The sequence below is a fragment of the Alligator mississippiensis genome, chromosome 15, assembly GCF_030867095.1.
Source record: "Alligator mississippiensis isolate rAllMis1 chromosome 15, rAllMis1, whole genome shotgun sequence".
NCBI lineage: Eukaryota > Metazoa > Chordata > Crocodylia > Alligatoridae > Alligator > Alligator mississippiensis.
Genome location: NC_081838.1, coordinates 3,728,785 through 3,745,358, shown reverse-complemented (window position 1 = coordinate 3,745,358; position 16,574 = coordinate 3,728,785). Strand labels below are relative to the sequence as shown.

At 69.2% G+C, this 16,574-nt stretch overlaps 3 protein-coding genes across 6 annotated transcripts; 1 reads left to right on the top strand and 2 right to left on the bottom strand.

The window, feature by feature from the left end:
* Positions 1-1,030: 1,030 nt before the first annotated feature.
* RCE1 (Ras converting CAAX endopeptidase 1) lies at positions 1,031-3,978 on the bottom strand. The gene is made up of 8 exons (XM_019489902.2): positions 3,818-3,978; positions 3,469-3,571; positions 3,296-3,379; positions 3,111-3,189; positions 2,721-2,888; positions 1,949-2,020; positions 1,719-1,781; positions 1,031-1,373 (listed from the first exon to the last, which is right to left on the bottom strand). The coding sequence occupies exons 1-8, from the start codon at positions 3,976-3,978 to the stop codon at positions 1,150-1,152; spliced, it is 954 nt and encodes a 317-aa protein (XP_019345447.2). The 3' UTR covers positions 1,031-1,149.
* A 388-nt stretch (positions 3,979-4,366) lies between these two features.
* Positions 4,367-13,638, bottom strand: TOP6BL (TOP6B like initiator of meiotic double strand breaks). 3 transcript variants are annotated; one of them, XM_059718482.1, is made up of 16 exons: positions 13,315-13,638; positions 11,352-11,469; positions 11,208-11,261; positions 10,739-10,848; positions 10,086-10,169; positions 9,859-9,914; positions 9,433-9,504; positions 8,094-8,286; positions 7,687-7,813; positions 7,248-7,391; positions 6,679-6,800; positions 6,248-6,358; positions 5,961-6,059; positions 5,593-5,677; positions 5,209-5,321; positions 4,368-4,698 (listed from the first exon to the last, which is right to left on the bottom strand). In XM_059718482.1, the coding sequence occupies exons 1-16, from the start codon at positions 13,420-13,422 to the stop codon at positions 4,645-4,647; spliced, it is 1,650 nt and encodes a 549-aa protein (XP_059574465.1). In that variant the 5' UTR covers positions 13,423-13,638; the 3' UTR covers positions 4,368-4,644. The 3 variants fall into 3 exon arrangements, with proteins under 3 accessions (XP_059574466.1, XP_059574465.1, XP_059574467.1); XM_059718484.1 differs by lacking the exon at positions 13,315-13,638 and adding an exon at positions 11,751-11,807 and having other exon boundaries at positions 4,370-4,698; XM_059718483.1 differs by lacking the exon at positions 11,208-11,261 and having other exon boundaries at positions 4,367-4,698.
* LOC102558855 (acylphosphatase-2) lies at positions 11,914-14,829 on the top strand. 2 transcript variants are annotated; one of them, XM_019491008.2, is made up of 4 exons: positions 11,914-12,713; positions 13,335-13,351; positions 13,634-13,743; positions 14,621-14,829. In XM_019491008.2, exons 1-4 carry the CDS (start codon positions 12,659-12,661, stop codon positions 14,733-14,735), a joined length of 297 nt encoding a protein of 98 aa, XP_019346553.1. In that variant the 5' UTR covers positions 11,914-12,658; the 3' UTR covers positions 14,736-14,829. The 2 variants fall into 2 exon arrangements, with proteins under 2 accessions (XP_019346553.1, XP_059574548.1); XM_059718565.1 differs by lacking the exon at positions 13,335-13,351.
* Positions 14,830-16,574: the final 1,745 nt, after the last annotated feature.

Genomic DNA, 16,574 nt, shown 5'->3' with positions numbered 1-16,574 from the left:
CCCTTCCAGGGCCTGTTCAGACACGAACCAGCCATCATTAATCCAGCACTGGGGGAACCTGGGCGTTTAGTGACTTCCACAGCCCAGGCCCCGGCCCCCCCAACCCACCCCAGCACTCTCCCTAGCCCCCACAAGCCAGCAGCTGTTCTCAGCTCAGACAGATGCAGGTCCTCAACCCCCCCACGAGGACCATCTGCTTTGGCCATGGAAAAGGAGAGACTCCAGGCGTCCCAACAAAGAGTGCAGGGAGTCGAACCAAATCCAGGCAGTGCTGTCTGCAGGGGCTGGGGTACTACTGGGCCCTGGCCCCCAGCCCTGCTCGACTACTGCGCCCGTAGACTGTGCCAGCACCAGCTGCTCCGTGAAGCCGGGGAGGCACAGGCACTGTGCCCACACCTAGAAGCCCCAGCAGCACCCTCAGCCCCAGCTCTCCAGCGTCCTCAGCAGCAGAGAGGCCCCGACAGCCGCCCAGCGCAGCGCACGCACAGCCCGACACAAGGCAGGGCCCCTGGCTCCTGCGGCTGGCGCCCACCCAAGCTAAGAGGACCCTCAGTTCCCTGGCCCGGCCCGGCCCAGCCCAGCCCTCCCCCCTCCAGCCCCACTCACCCGCTCTGCCCTCCTCTGGGATGAGCTGCAGCAGCTGCTCCCTGGGGCTGGAGCCTGCCCTGGGGCTCCAGCCGGCTCCTGTCCTCCAGCCGGTGATGCCATGGGGTTGGACCTGGCTGGGCCGAGCCGGCTTCTCCCAACTCAGCAGCCTCCTGGCTTCGAGTACAGCTCTGGCTCCTCGTCCCTGGGTCTCCAGCAGACACCCCCGCCCCCAAGCTGGGACATGGAGGGCAGAAAACAGCTGCCATGAAAGGCGGGCTCTGCACAATTGGTGGGGGGGCCGAACCCATAGCTGGAGCAGGGAGCTTTGGAGGCCCCGAGCCTGGGAGCCAGGGCTTCGTCTCCACCGGGCAAGCATCCGCCCAGCCTAGGCCGGGGGGGGACCCAGTGCCTAGCCCCTCACCAACGGGAGCCTGGACAGATCCAGCAGCATAAAGTCCTTTAATCGTAAAAATATAGACTCTCTCTCAGCCCCCGAGAGCGGGGCACTATAAAAACACTGTGCAGGTCCGGGGGGCAGCAGGGGGGCCGGGGACCCAGGTGTCAGGAGCACACGGAGACGCTGGGGGCGGCCAGAGCGCACACGGGGGCGTGGCCAAAAAAGGCGGGGTTGGTGAGGGGGTGGAGCAGCAGCAGGAACAGGGCCACACCCAGCAGGTAGCAGGCGGCCAGCAGGAGGCGCTGCGGGTGCTCCAGGGCCGCGCCCAGGGCCGGGAAGCCCATGGAGTTGCAGAAGGAGTGACACAGCACTGGTCCCACCAGGTGCCCTGCGGAGAGGAAGGAAGGGGAGGCAGGTCAGGGGGTGGGGGGCGGGATCACCCCAGCTGTCCCACAGCCCCCCACCACCCGGACAGCAGGGACCTGGGAGAGAACCCAGGTGTCCGGGATCAGGAGCAGTCCGTGGCTCCAGCGGGGTGGGGGTGGCACCCGTTTGAGGGGCAGGGAGCTGGGGGAGAACCCGGGTGTCCGGGAACGGCGGGAGGGAGTGGTTGCAGGGCTGCCCAAGGGGGTGGGAGCCCGGCGGAGGGGCAGGGAGTTGGGAAAGAACCCAGGAGTCCAGCTGCGCTCGGCTCCGAGGGCAGCTCCACGCCAGGTCCCCAGCGGGCACCCACCTGTGCGGAGGAAGATGAAGGCCGTGTAGGCCCCGAAGACGGCTGTGTAGGAGAACTGGAACGCTGCGGGCAGGAGACAGCACCTGCTAGAGCCCTCCACCAACCCCCACCCCATGCCAGGGGCTCTGGGCATCCCCCCAAAGCCCCTGACTGCCCAGAACCCCAGGCCCCCAGAGCCGGGGGGGGCCTCAGAGACCCGACCTCTCCCCCGTGCTGACGCCAGGTCCTACCTGCTGAGAGAAAGATGCTGCCCACGCTGCCCTGGCGGAAGCGCAGCTGCTCGATGACGTGGTGAAAGTGAGCTGGGGGCAGGAGAGGCCGTCAGCTGCCCCCCGCCGGCATGGGCTCCCCCACCCCCACCTCCCAGCTGCCCTGGGGGCTGCTGGCAGGGTCTGGGGGATCCCCATGCTCCACCCTCCCCCGCCAAGACGGGCCACGCCAGACCTCGAGTGTCTGGGGGCATTGGTGGCGGTTGGTTGTACGGACAGACAAGCCAAGCAGAGGCGGCTGGACAGGCATGCCAGGGTAGGAGCCAGCGTGACAGGACAGACGGAGCAGGGACCAGGGTAGAGGGGCTAGGGCAGCTGGACAGACCGGCAGACAGAAGGGATGGGACAGGGACTGGGACAGCCGGACAAAGCAGAGACAGAGACCAAGGTGGTGGACAGATGGACAGACAGATGGACAGGCTGAGACAGAGGCCAGGGCGGCTGGACAGATGGACAGGCAGGACAGGGACCGTGTGGCAGTCAAGTCACCTGGACGGAGGCAGGGATGAAGTGGCTGGACACACAGACAAGGGGCCAGGGTGGCTGGACACAGACAGACAGGCCAGGGCAGGCCTCAGGGCCACCGGACAGACAGACGGACGGAGGAGCAGAGGGAAAGCACCACGTGGCTGGATGGACGGGCAGGCGGACGGGCCAGGGAAAGGGGCTCCAGACCCAGTGTGCCCCCAGGGGCTGGGGCAGGGACCCCGGGCGTCCGGGCGGGGGGACTCACCGACGCCGAAGAAGAGGGGGCAGGCGAGCACGGCGGGGCCGGGGCCGGCGCAGGGCAGCAGCACGGGCAGCATGCAGGCGCGGAAGACCAGCTCCTCCGTCAGCGGCGCCACCACCTGGTTGCGCAGCCAGCGCACGTCGCCCGCGCGCCGCGCCCAGCACCGCGGCCCTGCCGGGGACACGGGCACGGGTCAGCCAGCCCTGCCGGGGGTGGGGGGCACGGGTCAGCCCACCCTGCCAGGGGGCCCTGGAAACCCCCCGTGCCCCAGGAACGTGGCAGGGGCAGGCGCTGCCATCCCAGACTCCCCCGCCGGCTGCCAGCCTCCCTCCTGGGGTCTCCCTCTGCCCCCCACTCTGCCACCCCCTCGGCCCTGCCCTCCCCTGGCCTTACCTAGCACCACCTTGACCCCGGCCAGCCAGTCCCAGGGGCCGTCCATCAAGAGCTGGGTGAGGGGTCCGAGGAACAGGACCTGGCCGAGAGCAGGGGGCACTGTCACGCACCCCCCGCGGCCCCCAAACCCGGCCCCCGCCCCCCACGGGAGCCAGGGGCAGCAGATGCCCCAGCCCCGCGCGTACCATGGTGAGCAGCAGGGGCAGGACGGTGGCCGGCACGATGCCCTCCAGCCGGAGCCCCAGCAGGGCGAGCAGGGGGACGTCTGGCTGAGCGGAAGAGGGGGCAGGCATGGGTCAGCGGCTCCGACGCCCCAGCCCCGCGCCCGGCCCGGCCCACCCCGCCGGCAGGCTCCTACCTTCACGCCCGCCAGCTCCTTCCAGAGCCAGACGAAGAGCGGGGACAGCCCCGAGACCACCAGCACGCTGGTGAAGCGACGCTTGATCACGGCCGGGTGGTCCCTGCAAGCACGGACGCCCGGGCTCTAGGCCACGCGCCCCCCCCGCCCCACTGCCCCCCGGGCTGAAGGGAACCCCGGCGGTCCCGACCCAGTGCCCCCCAGGGCTGCGGGGGGGGTGCCCTGGCACCAGCCAGTCCTGGCTGGGGGGTGTGGGGGGGGTCCCCTGGCCCAGTGGGGGGCCGGGTTAGTGACAGCGGGCGGGGGCCGCCCGCACGTGGGGGCCGGGCCGGGGGGGTCGGGGGCTCACCTGGGCAGCGGGCTGCGCCACACGTAGAGGCTGCCCACGTAGCAGCAGGCCAGGCCGAGGCAGCCCAGCAGCGCGGCGGCGCAGGGGCCCCAGCCCGGCCCGGCCCCGGGACCCGAACCGCCGGCCCCGGCCCCGCGCCCGCCCGGCCCCGGCCCCGGCATCGCCCCGCCCCCCCGTGACGTCCCGCGGGCGGGGCCGGCGCCGGAAGCGGGGCCGGAAGCAGAAGGGAGGGCAGGGCGGGACGGGACGGGACGGGGCGGGGCGACACGTGGTTTTCCGCTCGCGCGCCCGGAGCTCCCCGGGTTCGGGGCCCCGGCCCCCAAATCCGCGACATCCCCAAACGCGGCGAGCTCGCGTAGTCGGGACCCCCCAGATCCAGCCCAGCCCCCAAAACTGGGATGCTCCCACAGACTAGCCCCCCAAACCCAGGGCCCCCACACAGGTAACCTCTGGGACTGGCCCCCCAGCCCGGGGCCCCCATGTAGTTCCAGGGGCCCCCACAACCCCGCCCCCAAGCCTAGGGCACCCCAGCTGCAGGGCTGCACCCAGCCCCTGCCGCCTCCAGGGCCCCCCGCCGCGCACCCCCACGCCTCCGCCGCCTGCCGCTGCCCCGACCCCATCGCCAGCCCCCACGCCGCCCCCTCGCGCTCTCCTCTGCCGCCCCAGCCCAGCCGCCGGCCCCTGCGGGGGAGGAGGCTGGGGGGTCCCGCCCGCTCCTGCCCTGCACCCCAGCAGTGATGCCGCTGACAGCCCGCGGGCAATGCTCTTTATTGGGCGCGCGGGGGCGGGGGCAGGGGCAGGGGCAGGGCTGGGGGAGTCGGGGCGCGTTAGGACGCCCACTCGGACAGGCTCCGCGTCTCCTGCAGCCACAGCTCGTCGGCCTGGGGGGAGCAGAGGAGCGTTGACTGGGGGAAGGGGGGGCTTGGGCATGGCCTCTGCCCCCACCTGGGGCAGACCCCGGGTGTCCGGGCTCCCAGTGCCCCTTGCTGCACCCCCAGCCCCCCCCCCCGGGCTGGAGGGACCCCAGCCGTCCTGCACCTGTGTCCTCCCCCCGGCACGGGGAAAGCAGGCAGGTGTCCGTGGCAGCGCCAAGTAGACATTTACGCGTGCATGTGCTTGCGTGCTGCGTGTGCACGCGTGTCTGCGCTGCCCCATGTGTTTGTGAGCGTGCCTGTGCATGTGGACATGTCTGGCTGTGTGTGCGTGTCTGGGGGTTTGCGGACGAGTGCCGCGGGGGCCGTGCGTATGCAGAGCTGCACACGTGTACGTACATACCGGTGCGCTGCATGGGATGTGATTGACCCCACCGCCCGCCCACCTGCACGTTTGTGGGTACATACATGTGCGCCAGGTGTGATCCAAGTCCCCCAGCCCAGCCCAGCCCACCTCACCTGACTCAGATCCTGGCTGCTCCCAGCTCCGTCCCTGCTTTGGCCCTGCTCCGGAGTCCCGCTTGCCCTCCTGCTCTGCTTGGGCTCTGGTCCTGCCCCTGCAGCTTCTCCCGCTGCAAGGGCAAGGGCAAAGGTTGGGGATAGAGGGCAGCAGTGACCTCCTCCCCCCGCCCGCCCCCAACTCCAGGGGACGCTCAGTCACCCCCAAGGACTGGGGTGCAAGGGGCCGAGACCCCTCTCAATCTACCCCATGGGGGGGAGGGAGGGCAGGCCTAGGCCCTTGGACAACGAGACTCCACGCCAAACACTTGCCAGCTGTGGGAGGGGCAAAGAGAGGGGGTGGGGGGTCCATGGGGATGCAGCACCCTCCCCAGTCATCCTTACCTGGCTCAGATCTGGGGGTCCCAATGTCCCTGGATGCTTCCTCTGGTAAGGGTGGCTGCCCTGGGGGGGACCCAGCCCATGGGGGCTGTGGGGGGCACCTTGTTAGTATGGGGGCTACCGGTGCCTCTCACCCCATGCTGGGCAGATGGGGGGTGGCAGCCAGATGGGGGTTAGATGGGAGGAGTAGATGGGGCAGCAGGTGGCCAGACATACAGGGGGCAGATGGGAGGCAGACCGACGAGATGCAGGGGGTAGATGGGGAGGCAGACGGACAGATAGACAGATGGGAGCAGACGGACGGGCAGATGGGGGCGTAGATGGAGCACAGATGGAGGAGCGGACGGACGGACGGACAGGGGTCCACATACCCCTGGGTCAGTGCAGGAGCTGCGGGGCAGGCGCCGCCTCCGTGTGACGCCCGTCAGGGCCCCGCTCAGCGCCACCACCAGCTCCGGGGTATCTGAGACCTGCAAGTGAAAGACACCCCATCACCGGAGTGGGGGATGGGATTCCCCTTGTCCGTCCCCCCCAGCACCCCCATCCCCAGGCTGCCACAGCCTAAAGCCTGAGAGGCTCTAGCCCAGGGAGGCGGGAGGTGGGGGAACTGAGGCACAAGCCCGTCCCTAAGAAGAAGGGGACCCAGGAGCCCAGCTACCTGCCAGCTCTGCAGACAAGCCCTCCGGAAGCGGGCGCTGGTGCTGCTGCTCACCACGCTGGACACGGCCTCCAAGACCACAGGCAGGGCCTGGCACAGCCGGCGTTGGCTCTGGGGAGCACCGGGAGTCGGGGGGGGCTTTACTACAGGCTGGGGCATTACTGAGAGCCTGTACCCCCACCCAGCACTGTGTCCAGAAGGGAACCCCAGGCTGGGGCGTCCAGGGAGGGGTGGAGAAGAGCACCCCTGCTGCCCAGTCCAGCATACAGCCCCAAGGGAGTGGGGGGGATACTGGGGGTAGAGCACCCCCTGCTGGTCCTGCACCAACAAAGCAGCCCCCCACACCTTCCCAGGGTCCTGGGGGGTGCAGAGAGGCCCAGCCCCTCCCCCCAGACCGAGCCCCATGTGTGCTATGACCCCCCAGCACTCACCCTCTGCCTGTGGGCATCCTCCTCCAGCGCGGCATCCACGACCCCCTGCACGGCCTCCCTCACTGCCCCTGCGCTGCACCCCAGGATCTGCTCCACGTGGGACACGAGCACCTGCTGGGTCCCTGGGCACAGCGTGGTGGGGGAGAAACATGGGGTTCAGGCAGTGAGGGGTTAACGGGGGGGGGCCGAGATGATGGGGGTCAGGACCCCGGCTTGGGGGCCACTGGGGTCTCTGCAGCACAGACAGCCCCCGTCTCATAGGGGGGCAGATAGCTGGGGTCTATGCAGCCTCCTTAGAGCAGGATAGAGGGACTGGGGGGGCGGGGGGTGTCACAATTAACGACCCTCAGCTAATTGGGGACACCAGGTGGCCAGGTCGGCCTGCTGGGAGGCAACAGGTATCTGCGCACAGGCCAGGCCAGTCAGGGGCAGGTATGTGCAGGGGTCACGCAGGTACTCACAGACGTTGCGGGAGGGATGGGGCTGTGGGGGCTCAGGGATGGGGGGGTACTCGCAGGCATCGCAGGGCGGTCTGCGGGGAGTACTCGCGGGAAGTCGGGGGTACTCACGGGCATCGCAGACCGGCGGGTCCTGGAAGGGGTCTGCGTAGCGCAGCAGCAGGAAGAGCAGCAGGGTCTGGGGCTGCGCACCCGGCTCCGCAGCATCCCCGCCGCCCCGATGCAGCAGGTAGCCGGCGTCTGGCCTGGCGAGGCCTAGCGGAGATGTGGAGTGACCCCGGAGCAGCCGTTTCCCACTCCACCTCCCCAAGCACGAGGCCCTGGTCTCCCAGATTCGTCCCGTGACCCGGCTGGGCACCAGGCAGGCTCTTAAGGGTTGAGGGCGGGGGGGGGGGGGGAACCTGGCCCATCCCCACCTGCCTGGGCTCTGATCTCACCCTGGAGAGGTCCCAGTCCCTGCTGGAGTCTGGGTAGGTCCCAGTCAGAGCCCCCGTCCCCCCACATCGCCATGGGGTGCCCTGTGCACCCCCCTGCCCCCCTGCCACGGCACCTTCTTTGGGGTCTGGCCCTGGATCTGGTGTGGCCACGTAGCCATGTCTCTCCCAGTCTGCCAGGTGCGCCGGGTCTCTGAGGAACGTGGCCGGCAGGGGCAGCCCAGCTGGGTCGTAGCAAAATACGTGCCGCCTGCTAAGGAACCAGGTCGCCACCAGGCTGGAGGCCCATGGGTGCAGCTGCCCCCCAGGCCCCCTGCAATTGGGGCAGTCACAGCAGGACCCAGAGCACAGACAGGCGCTTATCCGGGGGTAGATGCCACGGAGGGTGTCTTGTAGCCATCAGCCTGGGGCCAGGGCTGGAGCTAGGGACCCCTGGGCTGTGTTACTGGGTCCCTGCCACCTGCCTCTCAGGGGGGAGCGGGACCGTGGTGTCTGCCCCTTGCGGTGGAGCACCAAAGGATATAGAGACGGTGTTGAGCTGGGCGGGCTGGTTGGGCAGCGGCCGCAGGCAGGGGCACAAGGCAGCGGCTGGCACAAGGCTCAGCTCCCCGCTGATGCCGGCCTCAGCCACCGCAGCAGGGAGCAGCAGGCGGGTAGCACGGCCCAGCACCGGGTGCAGCTTCCTGCAGGGCACAGGGGTACCGGGGGGCCCTGGCCTGCGTGCAGCGGGAGACAACACAGGGACACGGCCCGCATCAGGGTGCAGTGTCTGCCTAGACCCCCCCAGGCTGGGATTGGGGGGAACCAGGCAGTGCCCAGACCCCATAGGCTGGAGTCAGGGGGGCACTGGGTGCTGTAGAGACCCCCCAGGCCTGGATCAGGGGGTGCCAGGGGCTGTACAGCCCCCTGGTGAAATCAGGGCTCGCCATCGTGCCAGGCACTGCCCAGGCACTCATGTGCCCACAGAATCAGACACACACGTGTGCACATGCACACAGGCCCTCGCCCCCTCAACACACACACATACACACCACACACACACACGTGTGCACACAGATACCTACATGCACACACAAGTGAGAAGAGGTGGATGCCCCCCACCCCAACAGGGCACCTTGGAGCATCTGGAGGTGACAGCCCATGGAAAAAGCCATGCACACGCGCAGGTGCATGAACTGCCTCCTGTTGGAGGCTCGGGGGTGGCTGGGCGGGCACTGAGGCCCCCGGGGCTGTGCCAGGCTCAGCTTGGCCGCGCACCCCATATTTTTCCAGGGAAGTTGCTCTGGCCCCGCGGGCACTGCAGCTTGGAGCAGCCGCTGCGCTTGGCTCTCCTGCATCTGCCAGGGACTTGGGGCTGTTCCTGTACCCGCCGTCCTGCCCACATTGCCTTGATCCCGGCCTGGAGGGCTTGTCCAGTACCCCACACCCCCTGATCTTGGCCCCGGGGGGTCCATACAGTGCTTGGCCCAGCCCCAATCCTGGTCCAGAGGGTCTGTACAGCACCTGGCACCCCCCAATCCTGGCCTGGGGGTTCATATAATGCCTGGTATAAAAGGGTCCCAGTCTTGCCCATTAGTTACTGATCCCGGCACTCTGTACTTTTCCAGGAAGAAGCCGGCAAAGCAAGGAGCAGCTGGAGCCGCCCCTCCCTGCTCTGCGCTGGTTGGCAGAGCTCGGAGCCAGGCACCAGCCTGCAGACACCCGCCCCCGCCAGCACCCGCCGTCCCGGACACCCCAAGGTCAGAGGGGCCCGTTCTGATCCCTCCACCCTGCTGCAGGGAGCTCTGCTCTTCCTGCCCCCTCAGGGAGCACCAGGTGCCCTCAGGTCCCCTGCCCGGCCAGTGCCCGGCCCCCCCCATTACTGTATATAATGCCTCCAGTCAGCCACGAGCTCAGTCCCGTTCAGGACACACACGCCAGCTTGTGATGGCTCGCTGCAGGGCAGGACACGTGTCAACATGGTACAAGCGCTGCAAACCATCATGCCCCCTGCATGGGAGCACTGTGCTACCCGCCCGACACCCTCCCGGTGCCCCTAGGCCTGGACCTGGGATACACAGGTAAACAGGTGAGAGCCACACAGGGGTCACCAGCCTACTGGGGGGGTCACGCATGTGTGTGCATGAAGTTCCCATGTGCTGTGTGTGGCATCCGCCCAGGCACAGAGGATGAGGAGGGCAGCAGGGGTCTGCGTAGCCAGGTGAGGGCACCCACCCCAGGCCTGTCCCAGTGACCCGAGGCCTGGTCACCTTCTGCCCCCCATGTCCCGGGCACTGCCACTTGCTCACCAGTAGGTCTGGGCAGAGATGGCGCCTTGCACGTTCACGCAGTAGTGAAACCTCATCTGCAGAGAGAAGCGGGGTGGGGGGCAGAGGTCAGCACAGGCAGCTAGGCGCTAGCTGGACCCCCTAGGCTGGGATCACGGGGTGCCAGGCACCGTGCAGACCCCCCAGGCCGGGACTGGGGGGTACCAGGTGCTGTACGGACCTCCCAGGCTGGGACCAGGGGGTATTACCTTGGGACGCAGGAGGCTGACCCGGTGGATGAAGCTTTGCAGGGCCTGGCAGGCGGCTCGTAGCTCCCCAGGCTCCTCCTCCACCTGCAAGAGCAGCATGGAGGGGCTTTGGCTACAGGCCCCAAACAGGGTCACAGCCATGGCAAGGCTGGGGGGCAGGACCAAGCTGGTGGGCCCCCCCTCAGCCTCCTGCCTGGCGCAGGGGCCTTGCCACCAAGCCACATGGCCCCAGTCTGGCCGAGGCCCGTGGGGCTAAGCGCCCCAGAAACCAGGCCGCCCCAGCTATATTTAGGCGCCTGCATTGCTGGCCTACTTAGCGGCACAGCCACGTGCTGGGACCCCACGCCTGGGAGCAGCGGGTAGCGGGAGGGCTCCCAAATGGCCACCCCTGTCCCCGTTCACGTGCGTCCTGTTTGTCCTTTGTCAGCTTGAAAGGGGTTGAGGGGAGGGTGGAGCAATGCCCAGTGGGACAGGGGACCCTGAGGGGTCTGTACAGCCCCCAGCGCCCCCAATCCCAGCCTAGGGGGTCTCTATGATGCCCAGTGCCCCAGTCTCGGGCTGGGGGTTTTGAACAGAACCTGGCGCAGCCTCATCTCGGACCCGCTCCCCCTGGGATGCTTGGCTGGAGGCAGCCCGGGGGCAGGACCACGCACCTGGAAGGCCAGCCGGAGCGCGTCGGGAGCCAGCAGCTCGTGGCAGCACGCACGGGCGTCCCGTGGGCTGATCCACTGCACAGGGAGCTCGGCCAGCCGCCCGCCCGCGTCTGTGCAAGGGGACACACTGGTCACCCACGCCTGGGACTGCCAACCCCAGGATGGAGTGGCAGCCGGGACCCCTGGCTTCTCTTCCCCACACCGGAGGGGAGCAGGGGACAGTGGGTTAATGTAAGGGGAGCTGGGAGCCCGGACCCCCGGGTTGTCTCCAGCTTTGGAAAGGGACTGGGGGGTGAGAGCCCGGACCCCTGGGATCTCTCCAGCTCCGAGATGGGAGTGGGATCTCAGGGTTTAGTGCGGGGGTGGGAGCCCGCGCACCTGGGCTGGTTCTGGGCGCCAGGGCTGGCGTGGCCTGGGCTGCGTGCGCGGGCAGGAGAGGAGAGGAGGCGGGTCCCAGGGGGGCATTTACCTCTCCAGACTTGCTCGCCAAGGCTCCGGGCACCAAAGGGACCTTGGGCGGCAACTGTAGGAGACAGCCAGGGGGCACCGTGACCCCAAGCCTGGCCCAGCAGGGACCCCAAAGCCCTCCCCCCCCAGCCCAAGATGCGCTCACCACTGGTCACGCACTGGAGCTGGCTCCTGCCCAGGGCTGTGTCCCGGGCCTCAGTGCACAGCGCCAGCCAGCCTCCCGCCTGGTCGGGGCCCAGCCGTACCAGGAGCTGCTCCACGACCTGCCAAAGGAGGGGGAGATGCGAGCGGGCACGGGGTGGCAGCCTCCCACCCGGGAGCCCCCGGACCCCAGGCTACGATAGCACCCAGGCGCCTGGGGTGCCAGGCCTCCACCTCTGGCTGCTCCACCCATGTGACCCCTAAGACCCCAGTCCAGCCCCCCACAGCCCCATCCCACCCCGCACTGTGACCCCTAAGACCCCCCACCCCGCTCCGTCCCATCCTGCCACCAAGGGCCTCAACCCTGCTGCCCCCAGCACCCTGGGGACCCCACCCCACCCACAGCACGTGCTGCCTCCATGCCCAGGGAGCCCACGTGGGGGGCGGGGTTCCACCCTAGCCACACCCCCAACCCCAGGCCCCACCCACTGCCCTGACCCCTCCCCAGGTCCTCCCTCTCTCACTCCCCCCACCCCAGATTCAGCTGCAGCCCTCCCCCACACCCCTTCTGGCCCCCCCCCACAACACCCCCTCCCAGAGCTGGGGAGGACCCAGGTGTCCGGGCTCCCGGCCCCCTGCTCTCACCCCCACAGAGGCCTAGGGGACATGGGGGGTACAGGGGGGGCTTCTCCCTGCGGGGCCCCCAGGTGTCCGGGCTCCCGGCCCCCTGCTCTCACCCCCACAGAGGCCTAGGGGACATGGGGGGTACAGGGGGGGCTTCTCCCTGCGGGGCCCCCAGGTGTCCAGGGTCCCGGCCGCCTGCTCTCACCCCCATAGAGACCTAGGGGACATGGGGGGTACAGGGGGGGCTTCTCCCTGCGGGGCCCCCAGGTGTCCAGGGTCCCGGCCCCCTGCTCTCACCCCCATAGAGACCTAGGGGACATGGGGGGTACAGGGGGGGCTTCTCCCTGCGGGGCCCCCAGGTGTCCAGGGTCCCGGCCCCCTGCTCTCACCCCCACAGAGGCCTAGGGGACATGGGGGGTACAGGGGGGGCTTCTCCCTGCGGGGCCCCCAGGTGTCCAGGGTCCCGGCCCCCTGCTCTCACCCCCACAGAGACCTAGGGGACATGGGGGGTACAGGGGGGGCTTCTCCCTGCGGGGCCCCCAGGTGTCCGGGGTCCCTGTCCGGGGGGTCCCCCCTGTCCCTAAGGAGTGGGGGAGGGGCGGGCACTGCGGCCACAGCCCGATATAGTAACAGGCGGACGGACACGGGTGGCTGCGGCGGCTCGGATAACCCACCCCCGCCCCCACCATGGCGGCCCCCGGGCTCTGGGCTTTCGACTACGAGATCTACGGGGATGTGCAGGGTGAGTCCCCCCCGCTGGGGATGTGGGGGGAGCTGGCTCCAGCCGGAGGGGAGGGGTCTCCTGCTCTGGGAAGGGGAGGGGGGCTCTCCGCTCCGGGAGGGGCGAGGGGTATGGGGAGGGGGTGTCTGGGGCTCCCAGCCCCCCTGCTCTGGGGTCTCTCCCCAGGCTGCAGGAAGGGGATGGGGTGGATTGAGCCTAGTGGGGGTGGGGCCAGGCTCTGCACTCCTGGGGTCTGCCCCCGGCTCTGGGAGGGGGGGCGGTCTCGTGGGGTAGCCCCCAGGACACCTGGGCTCCCCCAGCTCTGGGGGTGGGGCCGGGGGGTGAGGGCGGGGGTCCTGGGCTCCCCCAGCTCTGGGAGGGGCGCTTGGTGCAGCACGCTGGGACCCCGCACACCTGGGTTCTGGCTTGTCTGGCCGGCAGCCCGGTCCCGTGACGCGTGAGCAGGTGCCGGATCACCCCCGTGCCCTGCCTTGGGGCCGCTGCGCTCACGCAGCCGTCCTGCCCGGCGGGGACAGGACCGTGCTCCAGGGCCGGAGCGGGGCAGGAAGCCCCCCCGGTTCCCTGAAGTGGGGCTGGCTTGAGCTGTCCCTTTGCAACTCACCCATCTCCTTCTCCCCCCAGGTGTCTTCTTCAGGAAGGTAAGAGGGGTCGGGGGGCACCCCCTGGCATCTGTTGCCCTGCCCCAGCAGGCAGAGCCGGGAGCGGGCATAGGGGCCCCACCTGAGCGGCAGCAGAGCGGAGCGGGGAGTTAAGGAGTGGGGGCTGGGGGGTCCCAGCCAGGCCAGGCAGGTGCCAGAGCCCAGGTGCCAGGGGCGATGGGCATCTGGTCCCCCTGGGGCTGGGCTGGTGCAGCCCAGGCCGTGGGCTCGGGGCTGGGGAAGCAGGAGGCTGCTGACGCCGTGCCTCTCTCGTCTCCCCAGTACACGGAGGAGCAAGGCCGGAAGCTGGGCCTGGCGGGCTGGGTGCGCAACACGCCGCGCGGGACGGTGACGGGGCAGGTGCAAGGGCCCAAGGACAAAGTGGAGATCATGTGAGTGGGGTGAGAGTGCCCAGAGCCCCGGGGCAGGATGGGGGAGGCGCCGGGCTCTGCGCAGACCACCCCCAGGCCAGGGCTGGGGCGTGCTGGGAGCTGCACAGGCCGAGGCCGGGGCAGCGGGCGCTGTGCAGACTCCAGACCAGGATCGGTGCAGGGAGAGTCTGAAGGGGAAACCGAGGCACACAGCAAGACGGGCATGGCCTGGACACAGCCCAGGTGCCTCTGCTCGTCCCCTCTGCTTAAATGGGGCCCTGCAACTGGGGCGTCCCCCACGCGGCCTGGCCGGCCAATCAGCACCAGGGAAATCTGGGTCTCCTCCTGCCCCCTCCCCCATGCTAATTAGCCTGCTTAATTGCTGGGGGGGGCAGAGGCTCCCCTTCACTGTCCTCCATTGCCCCCAGCCACCAGGGAGGTGATGGGGGGGGCATCTGCCATGGCAACCAGTGGGGAGATGACAACGGAGGGGGTTTCCATAGCAACAGGACCCCCCCACCAGTGCCAGGAGTAAGAGAAAGTGGGACAGCTGCCATAGCAACCAGCCCCCCTCCCCTCTGGGCCTGACCAGATTGGGGCTGTTGCTGTGGCAACGGGGCATCCCTCATTCCCCCCATTGAGGGGGATGATAGGGGGGGGTTTCCATAGCAACCTCTGCCCCCTTCTTTCCCCTTCATCACAAGTGAGGGAGGTTGCCACGGCAACCCCCCCTCCTCTGGAGGTCCTGGAAGGAGTTAAAAAGGGGGCTGGGATCCCTCCCGCCCGGACCCCCGGGATCCCTCCCGCCCTGGGAGGGCACGTGGGGCTGGGGCTGGAGCAGGGGGTGCTGGGCCCCGGGGCCGCGGCCCCCCCGGCTGACGCAGGCCTGTCCCGGCAGGAGGAACTGGCTGCGCAGCGTGGGCAGCCCCATGTCCCGCATCGACCGGGCCGTCTTCTCCAACGAGCGGGAGGTCCGTGCCCTGGAGTTCACCGGCTTCAGCACCAAGTACTAGCCCGGCGCCCCAGCCCTGCCCGCTGCCCCGGAGCAGGGTCCCTGCCTGTCCCCGCGCTGTGCTGGGGACTCAGTAAAGGAGAGAGCAAAACCCACGGCACGGCTCCCGTCTGCTTCTTGGGCCGGGGTGTCTGCGCCTCGCAGGGAAGGGGCTGAGAAGGATGCTGTGCCTGGCAGCCGCCGCCAGGCCGGGTCTCAAGGGTGAAGGGGTCTTGCAGGGGCCTGGCCTGGCGGGGTGGAAGGAGAGGGGCAGGCCCCCAGCTCCACGGCGGGGTGTGCGAAGCCAGGGAGGGGGTGGAAATCCCAGGCCCCATTGAGCCAAGATGGGCAGCCCCCATGTGCTGGGCGCTGCCCGGACCCCACTGGGAGACCGAGGGATCCCCCCAGTCTAAACAGACTGGGGTGCCCAGGGAAACTGAGGCACCGAGCAAGGCAGGGGCTGCTCCCAGCTCAGAGGCCGAGTGGGCAATGGGCCCCAGGCGGCTGGAGCCCAGTGAGCAAGTTCCCCTTGGCTGGACGGTTGCAGGGAGGGAGCTCTGGCACCAGTGTGAACCCCCAGGGGACTCACTCCAGATTCATACAGGATCAGGCTCCGCCCCATCTCCCGGTGCCACGGGTGACGGACGAGCCTGGTGCCCAATGGCTGCACCCCGCGGGTAGCGGGGGCAGGTGCTTCTCCCCAACTCGCAGCTGTTGGGCTCAGCTGGAGTCTCGGGCGCCTGGGTTCCTCCGCGCGGCAGGCGATGCGCCCGCCTGGGGGAGGGCAGGGGAGGCACGGAAATCCCCACAGGTGGGTGCACGGGCCCTGCGGGCAGGGGAGGGGGTCTTCATTGGTCTCAGCACCCCTGGGCAGGGGCAGGTGCCTGGCACCGCGTGGAGGGTGCTATGGCAGGTGCCCCTCACTCCCGACCCGCAGCCCCCGACTAAGCCAGAGCCCGAGGAGCAGAGGGATGGGAGACGCGTCTGTTGGGCTGGGCCCAGACCCCAGGCGTCCCGCTTCCCATCCCTGGCGCCCCCACGAAAGCCCCCTCAACGGCTCCGGAGCTTGCTGGAGAACCCGGGTGTCCTGGCTCCTGGACCCCCCTGCTCCAGCCCACCAGGCTTGGGAGAAAACCCAGGTGTCCTGGCCCCCAGCCCCCCTGGTCTAACCCACCCCCCGCTCCCCTCTCAGAGCGGGGCTAGAGCCCAGGCAGCCCTGCTGCCAACTCTGCCTCCCACCCGCAAGGCAGGAGGGAGCCCTGGCATCCAGGCTCCCGAGCCCCCCGCCACTAAACCTCTTGTTATCCCACATGTCCTGGCTCCCAGCCTCCTCCTACTCTGATCTCTCAGAGTGGGGTACCCCCCCACCCCCGCCAAGACCCCCTCCCTTACCCCCCAAATCTGCCAGCACCCCCAGGGGCACAGGGTTGCGCTGAGCAAGTGGGGGCCGCTCTGGGTTTTCACAGACCGCAGGGTCCGGGTCCGGGTCCGGGTCCGGGTGCAAGGCAGCACAGCAGGGCTCAGCTTTCTCGTTCCCAGTTTAGCTCAGGCAGGGGCTCACCCGGGGGTGGGGGACTACAGCCAGAGACCAGCCCGCCAGGCGGACCTTCCCTCTCCTGCAGCCCTTGCCCTGGGGGAGCTGGGTCCCAGCCCCCCTGCAGCCAGGCAGGGAAAGGCTGGGGCTGTAAATCACACGGCCCCGATGTTCTCCGGAAACGCTGCATTGGGTAAGTCGGGGGGTTTCTGGGATGCGGCTGGCTCTGGGGTGGGGCATGGTGGGGAGCTATTGATACAGGGATCCCCTGAAATGCAGCTGCCTCTGGAGTGGGGCAGCTGCTCATATAGGGGTGCCCTCACCCGG

Excerpts from the sequence above, each read along its gene's own strand:
- RCE1 (XM_019489902.2), bottom strand. The coding sequence starts at position 3,978 with ATGCCGGGGCCGGGGCCGGGCGGGCGCGGGGCCGGGGCCGGCGGTTCG. Across the intron at positions 3,572-3,817 it reads TGGCGCAGCCCGCTGCCCAG|GGACCACCCGGCCGTGATCA; the intron begins GTGAGCCCCCGA and ends CCGTGCTTGCAG. Across the intron at positions 3,380-3,468 it reads AGGAGCTGGCGGGCGTGAAG|CCAGACGTCCCCCTGCTCGC; the intron begins GTAGGAGCCTGC and ends TCTTCCGCTCAG.
- LOC102558855 (XM_059718565.1), top strand. The coding sequence starts at position 12,474 with ATGGGGGGTACAGGGGGGGCTTCTCCCTGCGGGGCCCCCAGGTGTCCG. Across the intron at positions 12,714-13,633 it reads GATCTACGGGGATGTGCAGG|TACACGGAGGAGCAAGGCCG; the intron begins GTGAGTCCCCCC and ends TCGTCTCCCCAG. Across the intron at positions 13,744-14,620 it reads AAGGACAAAGTGGAGATCAT|GAGGAACTGGCTGCGCAGCG; the intron begins GTGAGTGGGGTG and ends CTGTCCCGGCAG.
- TOP6BL (XM_059718482.1), bottom strand. The coding sequence starts at position 13,422 with ATGCCCGCTCCCGGCTCTGCCTGCTGGGGCAGGGCAACAGATGCCAGG. Across the intron at positions 10,170-10,738 it reads CGCTCCGGCTGGCCTTCCAG|GTGGAGGAGGAGCCTGGGGA; the intron begins GTGCGTGGTCCT and ends CTGCTCTTGCAG. Across the intron at positions 6,801-7,247 it reads CCCGCCGGTCTGCGATGCCC|GGACCCAGCAGGTGCTCGTG; the intron begins GTGAGTACCCCC and ends CGCTGTGCCCAG.